The sequence below is a fragment of the Tetrao urogallus genome (assembly GCF_951394365.1).
Source record: "Tetrao urogallus genome assembly, chromosome: 5".
Classification (NCBI taxonomy): domain Eukaryota; kingdom Metazoa; phylum Chordata; class Aves; order Galliformes; family Phasianidae; genus Tetrao; species Tetrao urogallus.
In genome coordinates this window covers 442,403-459,470 of record NC_136818.1, presented here as the reverse complement: position 1 = coordinate 459,470, position 17,068 = coordinate 442,403, and the positions used below count along the sequence as shown (strand labels likewise).

Below are 17,068 nucleotides of genomic sequence, written 5' to 3'. Positions count from 1 at the left end.
GCCAGCTCACAGCATAGCTGCTGTCACACCGACCTTCCTGTTGTCTATTGACAACAATTCAAACATGTGCAAAATACTGAAAAAAAAATTATTTTGAACTACAGCTCTTAAGTCAAACCCTTTTCATTGCCCATTGAATCACCAGGTAACTGCTGTTGCCCTGTGCCCAGCTACAGCAGTGCAGAGCTTGCACAGCACTGCCCGGCATGAGCGCAGGGCTGCCCTGGGGAGCTACTGGCCTTGGCACAACAGCAACAGCTGCGTAGGGCTGAGGTGCAGCTGGAAATGTCGTTCACTGATGCTAATTAACTCAGTGAACAGAATCACAGAATGGCCCGGGTTGGGAGGGATCTTAAGGATCACGAATCTCCAACCGCCCCCCCCCGCCCCTCCCCTGCTGCAGGCAGGGCCACCAACCTCAGCACTGAATATCGGAGATATGGTTTCACGAGGATGCGTGGTGCTCAATGTAGAGAGAGCCGAGAGCGTGAGCCGGGCTCAGACGGACTGCAGCCACACTGCCCTGGGGGGCCGTGCCGCAGTGACAGCCCACCCACAGAGCAGCAGGAGCACACAGCATCCTGCCTGTCGTCTTCTGTTTACAGACATGGGAAACGATGGAATTTTGGTAACTTTTTTAAAGTTTCTAAATTATTTCCGGTAGCTGCTTCTTACTTTTCTTTTTTTTTTTTTTTCCTATAGTGCTTTCCAGCCACTTGCGCCGTAAGATTTAGGCGCAGACAAATCCTGCCTCTCCCCCCAGTTCTGAGGCCCGCACACTCCGCAATTGGCCGAGGCCCACGGCTACAAAAAGCAACTCGGGGCGGAGCGCCGCGGCGGATCGTGCCCGGCAGCGCAGCCGGGGTTCAGCTCCGCTCCAGCAGCTGCGCACGGCGCTCCGCATCCGCCCCCCGCCCGGCCCGGCGCTTCCGGGTAGGCGGTGTCCGTCGGCGCTCGGCGGGGCGCGGGGCGATGGCGGAGGCGGCGGGCGGGCGGAGCGCGGCGCGGCGGGCGGCCACGGGGCGGCGGCTGGAGCGGTTCGCCGCGCTCCGAGGTGGGGCGGCGGGCGCGGGGCGGGCCGGCGGGGCGCGGGGCGGGCGCGGGGCGCTGCCGTGGATCCGCGGCCCCGCGGAGAGCGCGGCCCGGGCCCGGCGCTGACCGCGTTCCGCCCCGCCGGACAGGCAGAGCCGCGAAGCACGGCGAGTTCTGGGACCTGGTCGCCATCACCGCCGCCGACGCGGAGCAGGAGCGGGCGTTCCGGCGGCAGCTGGCCGCCAAGCTGCGGGGCGGGGAGCTGCCGCTGGGCGTGCGGTACCACGTCTTCGTGGATCCCCCGGGACACAAAATCGGTGCGTGCCCCGCCTGGCGGCTGCGGAGCGGCCGGATCCGTGCGCGACGGAGAGCGTCAGACTGCGGGCTGTAGGGCTGCTCTGCAGCCGCTGTGATGTTACCCTCATCTGGGGCCTCGTCTGGTCCTTCGGGGATCTGTGCTCACGTAGTGCACCCGTATGATCGTACTCGTGTTGAGTCACGCCGAGCTCAGCTTTGTGTGACCACTGCAACTGCTCTCTTGCAGTGGAGAGGCTTCAAAATCCTGCTCAAAAAATGTCCTTTGCAGCACAGATGTAGGCTCTAATGCTGTTGGTAGCATGTTACTGTCGTTCCTGCCACAGCATGGCAGGTTTGTGCTTCTCAGACTTCATGTAAGGTAATTTTTGCAGAGAAAATTTCCATTATGATAACTGGGACGATGTTGTTGCAGGAGGGAAGACTTAGGTTGGATGTCAGGGGGAAGTTCTTTACAGAGAGAGTGGTGAGGTGCTGGAACAGCTGCCCAGAGAGGCTGTGATGCCCCTCCATCCCTGGAGGTGTTCAAGGCCAGGTTGGATGGGGCCCTGGGCAGCCTGGGCTGCTATGAAATGTGGAGGTTGGTGGCCCTGCCTGCAGTGGGGGGTTGGAGCTTCGTGATCCTTGAGGTCCCTTCCAACCCAAGCCGTTCTGTGATTCTGTGGGACACCATCCCTGTGGTCTGTTGGTGCACATTGCTCATACAGTATGGCTGTCTTCTGTATTCCCAGTGTGGAATACAACTGACCTATGGTTGTTTTGTAAATTCGTTCTGCTCGCTTTGAGCTGGTAGTTTACACTGATGTATTTCAATACGTTCAACAACGTGCAACAATAACCTGGAAGAAAGTTGTCTGCCATACCATCCTAAGCTCATTATAGCTGTTTACTTGGATGTAGAAGGTAGCCAATCTCAGCAGTCTATCTGCAGTATAAAATAATAGGCACAGATTACTTTCAGAAATCTTGCTGTTTTAGAAGCACATAAAAATATCCAGAAGTTTTACATTTTTTCCTTCTGAAAGTTTGATGGAAGTCAGTGGTGAAGCTGTGCGACGTTTCATACAGGAGCCGTCGCTTGGGGCTGAGTTGGGTCAGTTGGAAAGCATTGGGTGGTGAGGCTGTTCTGAGCAGAACCATCCTGCCCAGCCAAGGTGTCCTTTGCTTTGACTGTGCATCCTCACTGCGTGACTCAGCTGCAGTGCTCTAGGAAGGCTGTTCTGTCAGAACTGATTGAGGAAATGTCAGATAGACGTCAGTGCATCTGCAGGCAGTCTGTTAAAAACAAATAAATATTTTTTACCTTTCAAAAACAAGTGACAGCTCATTTTTTACACAGAAAAAAACCACATTTAATAAACATCGCCAGATCTCCGCGTGCTTCACGTTTCAGTGCATGTATCATTGGTGATCTTTATAATAAAATGCTTTTTTCTTTAGGAAATGGTGGGTCAACACTTCATGTTCTTCAGTGCCTGGAAAATCTCTACGGTGATAAATGGACTTCTTTTATCGTGCTACTAATTCATTCTGGTAAGTTCTGTTTTACGTTCCACACTTTACAATGTCACCTTTGAAAAACAAACAAACAAAAAACTGATGTTGATAGATAAAGAATTAGAAATACAGTTCTCTTAGAAAAGTAACCTCAAGTGGAGCTGAAGTGGTCGTTTGAATTTCCACTGGAACTTCTGGAGTTGTTACTGTCACTTCAGCATTTCAGCACTTGGGTTCTTTGGTCAGTCAGAACATCAGAATTAAGCTACTGCCTTGAAATGCCCACTTAAGCAGTCTCTTCCTCCCTGCAGGCTGCATAGGGACCTAGAGGTCTTGTAAATACAGAACAAATGTTTGCTGCCTTACCCGATTTGTCAAAACCCTTTCAAGATGTGTTGGGTGGAAAGCTGTATCCACTTAGCAGAGAAGAAAGAAACCAGGTCAAAGAGTCCTAGAATGTCTTGGGTTGGAAGAGACCTTACAGATCATCCAGTTCCACTCTGCTGTGGGCAGGGTTGCCATCCACTAAATAAGAGGCCACCTTACCAAAGTGTTACTTGTTTGACTCCTCTCTCACTTAAAATTGTTTTGGGATGTTTTTTCTTTCTCCTTTAGTTTTCAAGCGAACAGCTGGAGTCATTTATTTTCTGTATTTATAGATGAGTTGTTTGTACTCCAGCCCTGAATCAAAACTAAAGGTAACGAAATCAACCACAGATGTAATAAAAGCTGTTTGAGGCACACTGAATTTTGGACATTAGGTCAGATCTGTCTCAGGAAATATTTGAAGGCGTATGATAACTTTTTAAAATCTGACTTCTTTGAGGAATGCTTGGCATAGGACCAACTGCACAGCTTGTGGTCTCCCAGGAAGTGTACTCTGTGTCTTTTTCTTCAGGTGGTTACAGTCAGCGTTTACCGAATGCAAGTGCACTGGGCAAGATTTTCACAGCCTTGCCTTTCGGCGATCCTGTCTACCAAATGCTGGAGCTGAAGCTTGCCATGTACATCGATTTCCCTCGTCACATGAAACCAGGAATTCTCATTACTTGTTCAGATGACATAGAGCTTTACAGCACCGGCCCTACGGAAACGATCACTTTTGATAAGCCTGGATTTACTGCTTTAGCTCACCCTTCAGATTTGGCAGTTGGGACCACTCATGGAGTGTTTGTTTTAGATCCGTCCAGTCTCTCAGGAGAAGGAGGACTTGAATACACATCTTGCCATCGTTTCCTGCACAAACCAGATGTGCAGACCATGCGCCGGTGCGGTGCAGTCTGTGTAAGAAGGAATTCTTCTCAGCTGGATTCCTTTGCAGACCACAGTGACTCAGAAGTGGACTCGGAGTGCGTGTATACAGACAGTATGTTTTACATTGATCACGGCACTGCAAAACAATTACTGGCATTCTATAAGCAAATTGATACTCTGTGCTGTGAAATAGATGCGTATGGTGACTTCCTGCAGGCCCTGGGACGTGGAACCACTCAAGATCACACAAAAAATACAAGTGAAGCCACAAAAGAGGAATCACAGTTAGCAGAAGTACGGCAGAAGCTCTGTTCTCTTCTGAAAGGAACTTCACTTAATGTCATAGTCTTAAATAACTCTAAGTTCTATCACATTGGAACTACTCAAGAGTATTTGTTTCATTTTACATCTGATAGCGAACTGAAATTTGAGCTTAACTTACTGCCTGAGGCTTTTAGCATCTCTTCTGACAAAGCTGAGACCTTGGGTGGATCAGCAAGTATCATTCAAAGCATACTTGAGCCTGGGTGTTTTGTAGGACCTGGATCCATTATTGAATACTCCAGGATTGGGCCTGGAGTGTTGGTAGGGAAGAACTGCATTGTTAGTGGATCCTGCATCAATTTGGAAGTAGACATACCTTCCAACTGTTTTCTGAGTTCATTAAGTGTAAAAATTGATGATCAGGTGAAGTATGTAAGTATGGTGTTTAGTGTAGAAGATGACCTGAAAAAGAATGTGGAATTGCTGTCGGATACAAACTCACTACGGTTTTTTGGAGTCAGCCTACGAGAATGCTTGGAGCTCTGGGGTGTGCAGGTTTCAGACCAGCTCTTCTCTGGTGAGAACTCACGGTTTGGGTTGTGGACTGCCAGGATTTTTCCTGTTTGTTCTAGTTTAAGTGAGTCGGTCAGGATGTCACTGAACATGTTAAATTCTGTGCAGCGTGTGTCAGCTTTTACACTGAATGGCTTTAAGCTCCTGTCTGTTCAAGAAATGCTTGCCTACAAAGATGTAGAAGGCATGCTGAAATTTAGAAATCAAATTCGTGATGAAATTTGTCTAAAAAGGCAAAAAGATAAATCTGATTTGTAGAAGGACTGGTGCTTGAACAATGTCCTGTCTTTAATTTGTCTGCAATTTGTGGATGATTTACTTGCCAGTTTGTAGTGATTGTAAGCAAAATGTACAACGGATCTTCTCAGTGTTCCTTGTAAGCAAAAGCATAAAAAGGAGTGGAGCCCTGGTCAAAGTCTTAGACTGCCATGTCTGGCATGTGGGTCAGCAGGCCAGTGCTCCAACCAGCACACAAGGAAGTAAAAATGTATTAGTGTATTTCTCCTTCAGAATTCCTTCTGTGGAGTGATGCTGTCCTGCTCAGGTGTGCTGGACCAACTGCAGGCTGGACAGGTAAGAGGTGGCTGCTTCTGCTCACACTCCAGCACCAAGTGTGCCTCTGACATGTGCTCACCGTTATTCTCATAACGGAGGGGGTGTAAGTTTGATTTACTGGGTAAGAAACATTAAACTGCTGTAAGTTTTTATGCTACTCCGTGTTTCCTTTCTACAATAAATATTCTTGTCTGGAATTCTAGAGATCGGGTTTTGATCAATGTTAGTCATCAGCAATGTCAGCAGTCTGAATGAATTTATTCCACAGATATCAAAATATCTGGATTTGTGTTGTCTGTCATTTTTAAAATCAGGTTTCATGCAGCATATGTGGAAAACCTTAAAATCAACATTTTGATACAGAGCCCTGTCAACGAATTTATATGTTTTTATATGTGTCCATGTTCACATACATGTTCTGTAATTTCAGTCTTGGATTCTGCACTTATTCATAAGCACTTCTATGTGTAAGCTTCCACTCGTCTCCAGTGAGCCACAGAAACTGCGTGTGTTCCCATTAATTGTCTGATGTACCCATAACCTTTTCTTACTACCAATAAAACAGTGGTAATTTGCAGACAGTAGTGGAAATGTTCTAACAAATAGAGAAAGTAGACCGTGCCATGAGAATGGCAGTGCGGGATAGGGCTCTCCTGACATACCCTGACAGTAAGAGGCAGAGCTCTGCATTCACCAGTCAGACCTTCTGCAGGCCAATTCTGCAGCTTGTTGATTTTGTTGGGCACTGGCTGAGCAGCTCAGCAGGCAGAGAAAGCATGGGAGCTGCAGAACACAAAAGGGTGTTCAGCCTACCAAGGATGTGATGTCATTTTTGAGTTAATCAGTATTTGTGTTGAGAGGAGATAACAGACAAGCCAGTGTTTCTGTCAATCCTTCATGACACATCTGAAAAATTATCTAGTGCATTTCTTTAGGCAGGAGATAATTGTTTGCTTTATGCGTTAGAGCTGCTTAACGAGCGTGCGTGTTTTTAGCTGTAACAAATTCTTGTCCTTAAGGAAGGGCTGTCTTATAATGTAATGACATCTTATTAAAGGACTTCAAACTGGACAGTTCCAGGCACTAATAGTCAAAGTTTGATGTACAGACTATTTTACTTAGATGGCATTTTACAAAGTTCAGCTTCTTTCTCACAGTTTAACTGCTAAAGCAAGTGAACTGTGTTCACTCTCTAGCATCTAAAGCATTGCTCTCAATTCAACCAGCTGGAATTGTCCCAAGCAATTGAGAGACTTATCCAAGGCCACATAGTAACATTTAACAGTAAGGTAATTGCAGTTTTGGTGTTTCTGGCTTACACTATCAGATTCTGAGAACAAGACGACTGTGGCACTTTGTGATCATCCTGTGGTTGGAGCAATGAAGGTGCAGTGCAGAAAGTGACAGATAGGACTTCCTAAGAGCAGGAGGCATCTGTTGAAGCTTGGAGCTTGATTTTGATTTGGACTCACTGAGTTTCCAGGTGGATGCAGAATCTGTGTGGGCCTTTAGATCCTGCCTGTCTCCATCCATCCTGAAGTGCAACTGGGACAGATGTGGTCTCGAGAAAAATGAGTGTTGAATGATTTTATTCATGTTGGCTTTCACTATTTAATTAGTTTTGCTCTGTTGTGTAATACTGGGGCTCATTATGAACGTGGTCTTAATGATTTCACAGGCTGCCTTGAGAGCATGTAATAATGGACAGAGATTTAGCCATACTGTATGTACTGCATTATGGAATTTGGGAGAAGAGAATTAGTTCAGCAATGTTTTATGCAGGAGATTGAAACGTGAGCAATCGGGCACTTAGAAAAGAACACAGGGTGAGGCAGCTGAAATTAGTTTAAGGGAAAGAAAGAAAAGAAAAAGGAGGAGCTGAGAGATACCCGTGCCAGAAGGATTTGGGGAACCAAGGTAAGAAAGTTCCATCTTTTGCATTGCCTTGGCTTGGATAAAGAGTCTGTGCTGCTCAGCATTTCCATCTCATGTTCCTAAATCTGATGCGACAGATTCCTTTTTTCCCCTCTGCGCATGTGGAAGGTTAATCCCTGTGCAAATGCCACCGCAGTGCTGCCATCACCAAAATAGCAGCGCTGTGCTTCTGCACACCCCTCCAATCCGCTGCCACCCAGGAGGTGTGAGCGCCTGCTTTGTGACGTGGGCTATCGGCTTCCTCCTGCTTTAGCTCTGTAACGATGTATTTGAACACCCTGCTCACGTGACGTACCTGAGCGTTACCAAAAATTGCACAGCTTAGTAGTACATCTGCAATTACCTCTGAATACTCACTGAGAAAACATTGCTTTTGACATTTCAGTGCCGCTTGGACGTATGTTAATTAGAAATGGTCTAACCCTGATGTCGGTGTAGTTCTCCCTCTGGTGTTTGTTTGTAAACAGGCTCGGCTGTTATTAATTATTCCCCTGGATTCAGGTGTTCTCACAAAGCCCCGGGCCAGCCTCCAAGCTCTTCCAGAGCTGTTCTGAGAGCACAGGTGATAAAGAAGAGGCAGATCTGCCTTTTTTTAACAGCCAAAGGGAAAAACCCAAAGGGACGGATCACAGAATGCTCAGAAAGCTCCGTGTGTCACCAAGTTCCTAGCCCAGGCAGTGGTGGGAGGCACCTGGCCGAGCATCCTGCAGGCTCGTGGGCTGGGGGGTAGCCAGAAGTTTGTTCCTGGGCTGCACAGCCACGGCTGCCCTCAGGAGAGGGAAGAAAAGCTGCACTAAGGTAACAGAAGCAGTGGCAGAGCAGGTAACCACAGGGTGCTGTTTTTACAGCCCTCCTCGTTGCTCGGCAACTGGATGTGGAGGATCAGTTCAGAGGCTGGTGCGCTTTGCAAATATTTGGTCGCGTATCACGGGGCATCTTGTCAGCAGTTCAAAGTCTTCCAAAATACGTCCTTGGTTTTATGTGTAAATCAGTGCAAATACAAGGATGAGCTCACGGTGTGCCAGGAGCTATCATGGGAGTTCGAGTTTGTTTGTGGTGGGATGCAGCTTGCTAGAGATTTGATGTGTGTGTACTATATTTACATATCCTCTTGCCTGAAATCCTCAACTGAGAAGACTGAACAGAACAACTGTCAAGGTCGATCAGTAGGCTTTAAAAATATTTGTGTGTGTGTATGTATCAGGATACAAATATGAAGTAAATTTTAAAAAGCAATCAAAGAAGAAGGAGACACAGGAAAGAGCAGAAATCCCAAAGTGGGATGAGAAAATGAGTTTGAAGTCTTCCTGTTTGAAGGGAAATGGATGTGAAAGGTGCAGACAGTAGACGAGCAGATCTGTGCTAACCGGATTAAAGGAGGTTTGGATTATGTGAGTGGAAAGCAGCACTATTTTGCTGTTGACCAACTTTCTTGCATGGCTCTTAAGCAGAAGCTCTTAGAGGAATCATCTGTGCACACAGTATCAGTTTATTATGACATGGTTTCTTTGCTTGTATAAGTAAGCACGAAGCCCAGTCTACCTGGACCATGGATTTTTTTAAAGCATTTCTATGATGCTGGGTGCTGACTAAAATGCTAACAAGGAGGTCAGCATGATACATATCCATACAGGTCCTGGCCCTTTGCTGATTAGTGCACAGTCTGCTTGGAATGTGAGCAAAGCAGCTCAAACATCTTCTGTTCTGGGGAAAACTCCAGCAGGAGCAGGGCCAGAGCACAGCAAAGAGCCTCCCTCCTTAGCAGTCAGTCTGCATGGCTGATGGGCCTGCTTTCTCCAGGTCGTGTCCTTCGTTTGCAGCCTGACAGACATGTTGGCCTGTGGAGCTGCAGCTGTGTGGCTGTGAAGGGGCAGCTTTGTGGTGGTTCTCTGCCTAAGGACAGAAAAATGCAAAGTCAGTGTACTGAATTCCTGACAGCAAACTCAGCTCTGGTTTTACTTGGAGGGATGTCCTCAAAATGTAGCAACATGTGCAAATGTTACCAAAGGGGAAGAAGTCAGTGTTCCCTAGTATGATACAACGTATACGTTACAATTAAAATACTCAGGTTCTCCAAAGCCATCCTGCGTGCTGCAGCTGCTGTTAACGTTACCAGTTGAGATCTTCTCCGACCTCTTCAAACCAAGGACCCTCAGCGCTCCTCGGGGATCCCAAAAGACTGTTCGGGATTCAACCTCATTAACGCCTTTCTCTGTACCAAATTGGTAACCAGCCGCCAAATTGCCTCCTCTCCTCCAGTTTTCTGTATGCAACAGACGAGAGCAAATATTTCTATTGAAATGGGCAGTCGATTTTTAAAGAGGCTGATGAGGTACCTGCGCTATTTTGTCACACTTGGCAGCACGTGCTGCTGTGCTCCGTGCCATTGTTGCATGACATTCCATTGGCACAGGGTTTATTTTTAGCCAGAGACCATCGGGGTGTTTTTCAGCAGGACCGTCGCTGCTCTTGAGCGAGGAATCGTATTACTGCAAGAACTCTGCTGAAACAAAGAAGATACATTGAACAAATGGGAAATTACAAATCTAGACCAACCCAAACTTGCACTGGTAATTAACACTGCTGTGATTTTGTTAAGCTGTAGTGTGCCTTACCTCCATCTGCAAATGATGAAATATTGCAAATTTACCCTTGAGTTCAAGGGTAAGGCATTGTATTGTTCTTAGCTGACAGGAATAGCAGCTTAGTCCGTATCTGTCTGTTAAAGACGAAACAAAGTAAACTAAATCTGCTGCACTGTCGTGTAAGGTCGTATTAGTTTACATTATTGTGTTAGCTCATACTTCATTAGAAAAGCCTTAAAACTTTAATCTGTCTGTGCTGTGGATGTATGCTAAGATTTAGGAAATAAGAACTAACAAATGAAACCTGTGGTTGAAGTTTTCTCTTGTTCAGATTAAAAATACTCCTGACAAGGATTTGGATGTACTAGCAATCTACGAAATCAGTCCATATGTGTCTGTGTTGGCTGCAGCAAGAATGGATTAATGGCTGTAACGTTTTAACTAAGCTTTCAAGCTTCAGTAGAGCAGCACAGGAATGGCGTGTAACTGTGCTTAGAAGTGCAGTGCTCTGCTGGTGGGACACCGCAGTCTGAGTCCCTGCCTTCTGTATGTTTTGAAGTGTTTCTGTTTTGTTGCTGACAGATGAATGGAAGAAGAAAGTCAGTGAATCTTATGCTATAATCATAGAGCGATTAGAAGATGACCTGCAAATCAAAGACAAGGAGCTGGCAGAACTGAAGCACGTTTTTAGGTAAAATACTCAGGAAATCTGCTCATGAATGCCTACTGAACGAGTATTTGCTATTGAGCAGCATTTTCAGTTTCAATTGTTTTCTTACAGAAGGAATTTCACACCTATGGAATGCCTGTTCTTTAATGTCTGTTTTGGGGGATACGTGGGTAAGAGTCACACAGTACCAACATTAGTGGCTATTAATTACTAATGCCAATATTTTAGAGCAAACGACTATATTCTTTTGCAAACAAATTATCTTTAGAGGTACATCTGAGTTTATAACATGCTTAAGTTTTGCTGTGTGCTGCTTTAGACAGGAATTTTTCTGAAGTAATACGGTTTGAAGGAACACACAAACAGGTCATCTTTGAAAGTGAAACTCCAATCCCTGCCTGCAGCCGCCTTCTAGGACGGCAGGAACACTGACGCACTGACAGCCGTGCTCCTCAGCAGAGTGGCTCTCTCACATCCCCACCATCCAAAAAGCTCATAGAATCATAGCATTGCTCAGGTTGGAAAAGACCTTAAAGATCATCAAGTCCAACCACAGCCCAAGCGTACTGACCTAACTCTAGGGAAATGAGCAGTTAAATAATGTCAGGCATCAAAGCCACTTAAAAAAAAAGAAAGAAAGAAAGAAAGAAAAGAATGCTTCTCAAAATAAACCACGAATTCACAACCTGAAATGACAATACATTCAATGCTAAGCTGTCAAAGGCAACATACAGTCCTTAAGAAAGTTACAGCTGCCCATGTAAGGCTTAAAAAGGCAGCGACCAGCAGTGTTTGTGCTCCTGTCGGGTTCCCATGTCCGTGCACCAACGTAATGATTTTGTTGTGTTTCTTTGCATGTTTTCAGGAACACAGATGTTCTTTCTGAAGGCCTCCCAGGTGTTCTTTCGACTTACCTTAATTGCCACCAGTTCTGTGCTTGTGTCCTGTTCATCAGTGTGGAGTGAATACTTCTTTGTATTTTTTAATCTTTATTTTTAAATCAATGAACAAACTGTCCTCTTTTTTCATTAATTATAAAAAGAGTCTTATCTATAAGGAGAGCTTTCTGCTCTTTCTTTTCCTCTATTTTATCAGGGTTTAGAAGGAATGCACTGATTAGCAGGACGGTACTGGTAGCAGGGTGTTCAGGGAGCAATTCAAGTTAGGCTCAGGTTTAATTTGCTGAAAGATAAATCTGGATCCCCACTTGTTGTCAGTAAAGCATTTCTAGGTTTACAGAGTGCAAACTGAATCTAAATTTAGCCCTGTGTCTGCAAAAGCTTCAACTGAGATTTCTCTTTTAAACGTTTTCCAAATGAAATAAATTCTACCGAAGGATGAAAACAGTAATCCTCTGAAAAATCTTTCTTCAGCTCTGATGAAGCCTTCTGCAAAGTCAATTTAAATTACCGCACAGATAATGGGCTCTCTCTTCTTCACTTATGCTGCATATGTGAGGGTAGGTATTTCAAGCATCTTATTTACACGGTTGGTATTTGTCTCTAATGACTGTCAGGAGGATTATTATATTTTCAATTTCTTGGGTTTGTCCTCACTGGCACTTGGATAATTACCTGTAAGCATTACCTTCAACCCTGTTTGCCAACAAGACCGAAGCAACTTACGCTGAACCACATTACGACTGATCCATTGGTCCAACAGAAGTTGTGGGTGATAATTTGTCGTGTCTTTATTACAAATGTTCAATTAATTCATCTCAATTGCTATATGCATTGGTTCATTACTCTTTACTCATTGTGTAGTACTTTTATACAATTATGTATTGTGTACTTGCTATAGATTTCAGGATATGGAGCTAGTTTGAATGTATTTGCCATCCACAAAGCCTGCATTTTTCTAGTACAGTGGAAACACCTGCATTGTATATCACAGTAGTTAGAAGAGTAATTCAAGTGTTCTAGTCAGAAAATACGGGTTGATAGGACTTTTGCAGACAGCGAATCATAGCATGCAAGAAAAGACTGCAGGGTGACTTCTGGAATGTTCATAAAAACACACAAGTGGTGCAGTTTTCCACTCTGATCCACACTGCTGCTTGGCCAGTCGTTAGTTCATGCACACATGTGGCATCTGTTCCACTTGCTAAGAGAGACAAAGAGAATTTTGCCATAAGGTTTTAGCTCCACAAAGTACGCAACAACAATATACAGATAAAAGTTGGTCAGCCTTAGATCAAGGAGGACCTGATCTTGCATTGCTGAACAGAAAAAGAATCTTTAAACTTGATTTCAGAGCGTGCAGGTTCATATTAAAGACAACATCAGCATTTGGTAACATAACAGCAATCGATGGAGTTAGTGAAAGGAAGTTAAAGAAAATACACAATATTGATTAATTAGGTGCAATATGTGAACACCTCAGGCTTGAAGAGAAGTTATTGGACTCAGCACTGCCCTCAAACATTGCCATGATTATTCAGAAGGAGGTATGTTTTTGAGACCATCACTACATCAGAAAGATAGGAATGAAGTTAGTTGCCCATGCCGATGGCCACCAGCATCCCTCAAAACTGCCATCCTGCAGTAATTCGTAGGCAGAGGGAGAGCAGGGCTGCGTTTCTGAAAGGACAGAAGAACTCTGTGGCTGAGAAGCCAGTGCTCCAGGAAGCATCTGTTAATTTATGCAGTTCTTTGCAGCGTAGTCTGGATGTTAAAAGAGAATTCTGCTTCTTTAGAAGTTCGACCCTCCTTAACCAACCCTTGTTGAATTATGAACAGTAAGGCTGCGTGTGGCCAGGTCTGCTGCTGTCAGTGGGTAAGGAAATGGCACCTAATTTGATTCTGAGGGCGCAATATTTCATGAACCTGTTTCTCTCTGTTGTCAAACTCACGCTGACATTTATTCCTACGCGTGGCTTTTTGTTGTGGTGTGTGCGTAATGACTCCGCTTTCCAACTTTCCTTTTAAAGGTAACAAATCACATATAAGAACTCTTATGCTAAAAGGACTGCGCCCATCCAGATTAACAAGAAATGGATTTACTGCTCTGCACTTGGCAGCTTATAAGGTAAATTATTTTGCATGAAGTGATGACAGGGAATCAGGAGGGATTAGCTTTAGTTGTCTGCCCTCTTCAGCTGAACTCTCTAGGTGCTACTTCTAGAGCAAATATCAATTTTACATTTACAGTGTGCAGGAAAGTTACCTACAGAGAGCACATGCATGGGAAATCAGCATATGCTTTTGCACTGTCATCATGAGGATATCATGTTGCTTTAGAAATGTTGATTAAATTCTGCACTGCATCTTAGGATAGAGGAGCATTCTTTCTTATTGCTATTGCTGTTATTGGTGCAAAGAAGGCTCTGAATTCCCAATGCAGCAATGTCTTACATATTGCCAAGAGCTTTAGGAATGGAAAGAAAGATGTGAGCAGCAGCATTTGGAATTCTGTCTGAATGTAGGAGGAAAGACAGTCTCATATTTATTTTCAATATGTGGAAGGGCCAGCTTTGTTTGCTACTGCAGAAATAAGATGCTTTATGTGCACACTCCATAGGACAACACAGAACTCATAACAGCACTGCTGCATGGCGGAGCTGACGTTCAGCAGGTTGGATATGGAGCTCTGACAGCCCTTCACATTGCCACCATAGCTGGGCATCACCAGGTGAGCTTCCCCTTTTCTCTGTGGGAAATGATCTGTGAGTGCAGCATCTCTGACTACCTGTAGCAGAAGCAACCCTGGGGAGATCATTATGTTTCAAGAGGTCGCTACCTGAATCTTTCCTTACGTGTTTCATCAGTGGCCTGCTTCACTGAATGGACCAGCTAAGGAAGATACAAAAGCTTATTGTGGTCTCACATCTGTCCTCATGTCTTACACAATAGTGCGTATGTATTGGCAGTCACATGGGAAGAAATGTATTTCGATTTAAACTGTGTAAAGAAATAATCCCTCAACGCTAATGTTGCTTAGTAACAGGCTCTAGCAGCCTGAGTTCTGGTGAATGACATGGATTTAACTGACTGGTTGAATTGCTGCAGGTACGAAATGAATCAATAGCCTTAAGTTAGACAGCAGTTGAGAGAACTGTGCATCATCATAGCTGGGATTAATTGGCGTCATCGGGGGAAATCTCAGTGGGAGGTACGGAGTGCAGAGCACAGCACCAAGGTGGCTGTTTCCCCTTCTCTGTGACTTCTGCAGATTGCCAGGAACTGCTTCCCTGCAGGTGACTCACAGCCCAAAGCTTTTCATCATCATTAGAAAACTTCAGGAAGTTTCATCAGAATGAAGTGCAGAACTGCCCACGTAACCCAATTGCCAGCACTGAGCGTGCATGGGCTCCTTTGTGCTTCAAAGAAACAAAAAAAGATTAGCAGTTCTGCAGGCTTCAGAAAATAATCCAAAGCAGCTTCATTCAGGCTTGCATTCTGCAAGTTATTCAGATAGCCCATGTTTGGTGATAACTGGCTGTTAATGACAGCAATGGCCTCCTGGAAGTCCAAAACCAACTGCTGATTGGAAAGAAACACTTAGGGTTATTTATCAATGCCACAGGCCTATCAACTCCTAGAACACAAAGACATTTGTATACAATGAGGATTGGCCTAATTTAAAAGGATTTTGTATTTTGTTTTATTTACTTCTGAAAACTCTGATGAGTTTACGGCTCCTCGTTCAGGACGATTAAAAGAAAATAAAAGGACAGACTCATTTCTACGCCTCCTATTTTGTAAATCAGGCTTTTTACTTGCAAACACGTCTTCAGCCTGATTTGTAAAGCATCACTGACATTCAGCGTTCAGTTAATTTAAGTTTGTCACTCTTACATGTTGCACTCAGCTCTTCCCCTGTGTGGGCTTAGGGCTTTTTGTTTCTTTTAAACTGGCGATATCTTGAAATCCTGTTTTACTGCCTGACTCCATTTGTGTGCTGCTTCTAATAGGAATTTCTCTTTGTATTCGTCTAGGCTGTCGATATTCTTTTGCAGCATGGAGCTTATGTGAACGTTCAGGATGCGGTTTTCTTCACCCCGTTGCACATTGCTGCTTATTATGGCCATGAACAGGTAACACGGGGCAGGGGGGAGATTTCAGTAAGAAGGAAGGTGGAGCAGTCCAGGCAACTGTAGGTCTATTCTTACACATTTGCATTGCAATTCAGGGGGATCACTGTGAAAGGCTTTCATACACTCAAGTCAGTCTCTGGTTGCCCTTGAGTCTGAATTTTAACAGGAAATATCTGCACTCAATCATCTGTGCTGGACCCTAGAATGAATTGGTGTCTTCCCTTCTAGGCCTCTTGAAACAAGTAATTTTTTAGCCAGAACTGATTATTTGCAAACAGGCTACGACTAAGAGATTTACTTCGTTTGTTGCTTTTTTTATCCCATATTCCAGAGACTGCATTGGGGGTAAACTGCCTTAAGGCTCTGCAAGGAGGTGCACATCACGTGCCAGTAATAATTCAATGTAATTTCTGCCGTTTTCATTGGAATTCACAAATTAAGTTGTGGCCACTTTTATGTTCACGGAAAAAAATATGATTTGGAGAGCAGGATTTTCCTTGAGATGCTGTGCACACAACAAGTCCAGGTGCCTTTGTTTCATTCACACAGGTCACAGATTCACTGAAACGTAATCTCAAACCCTGACCAAAGCAGGCATTGAATCTTCTAATTCTTTTTTTTTTTTTTTAATAGAAAAATTATGCATGTAGTTAATTAGCAATCCTTTCAGTTGCCCTGAACAGTCCTTTTGTGTAAAATATAATAATGGGTCTGTTCTGGCTTACGTAAGTAATTCTCTACAACTCTCTTTAGCTAAAATAATGTATTCTGGCCAGTTTTCATGTATCAAAGGATGAACTCTGGATAGAATGTATTTTTCAGTTCTGTGTCATGTTTCTTGGAGTGCACTGGGACTTGGAGGAAAAGTTTTCAAAAGAACAGAGTTCAGATAGAGAGATGATGGAAAGGACTGCACTCCTGTGATCAAATGACAGCAAGGCTGCGAACCAAAGAAGTGCTCCTGAGATCCTTCTTTCATATACAAGCACCTCACCACCCAGGCACATTAGGAAGCACTTTGTATGTTGGACTGAGAGATTAGTTTCCTTATTTGCCATAAAGCACTCAGAACGAACCATTGCTGTCCTGTGAGGTGATGTGAGGAGAGCATCTGGTGCTTTTGTGGTCATTAAAGCAGCTTGAGAACAGTTCTGATCTGGGTGTGGACTTCAAGGGCTTTTACTTTAATATCTGGGTGGTCATTTAAACAAATGCAGGCCTGGTGTCCAGCTGTTCACCACACATCCCATCTTAGATAAGAAATATTTTTGTGAGCATTTTAGTATTTCCGTAGACGTGTAACTCAAACGTAAGTTTTCTATTGGATCTCCTCTCCGCATTCCAACTTTAAAG

At 44.5% G+C, this 17,068-nt stretch overlaps 2 protein-coding genes across 2 annotated transcripts in view; both read left to right on the top strand.

Moving 5' to 3' along the window:
• Nucleotides 1-972: 972 nt before the first annotated feature.
• FPGT (fucose-1-phosphate guanylyltransferase) lies at nt 973-5,193 on the top strand (the record flags this gene model as incomplete). Its single annotated transcript, XM_079535453.1, has 4 exons — nt 973-1,054; nt 1,182-1,349; nt 2,788-2,880; nt 3,743-5,193. The coding sequence occupies 4 exons, from the start codon at nt 973-975 to the stop codon at nt 5,191-5,193; spliced, it is 1,794 nt and encodes a 597-aa protein (XP_079391579.1).
• A 4,762-nt stretch (nt 5,194-9,955) lies between these two features.
• The window catches only part of LOC306946953 (serine/threonine-protein kinase TNNI3K), a gene marked incomplete at both ends in the record, with an annotated part of 46,600 nt that continues 39,487 nt past the window's right edge, over nt 9,956-17,068 (top strand). Inside the window, 6 exons of the mRNA XM_079536102.1 lie at nt 9,956-9,995; nt 10,593-10,701; nt 12,054-12,139; nt 13,610-13,707; nt 14,200-14,310; nt 15,617-15,715. Of these exons, the coding sequence (XP_079392228.1) occupies nt 9,956-9,995; nt 10,593-10,701; nt 12,054-12,139; nt 13,610-13,707; nt 14,200-14,310; nt 15,617-15,715 (543 nt within the window). The remainder of the gene's footprint in view (nt 9,996-10,592; nt 10,702-12,053; nt 12,140-13,609; nt 13,708-14,199; nt 14,311-15,616; nt 15,716-17,068) is intronic.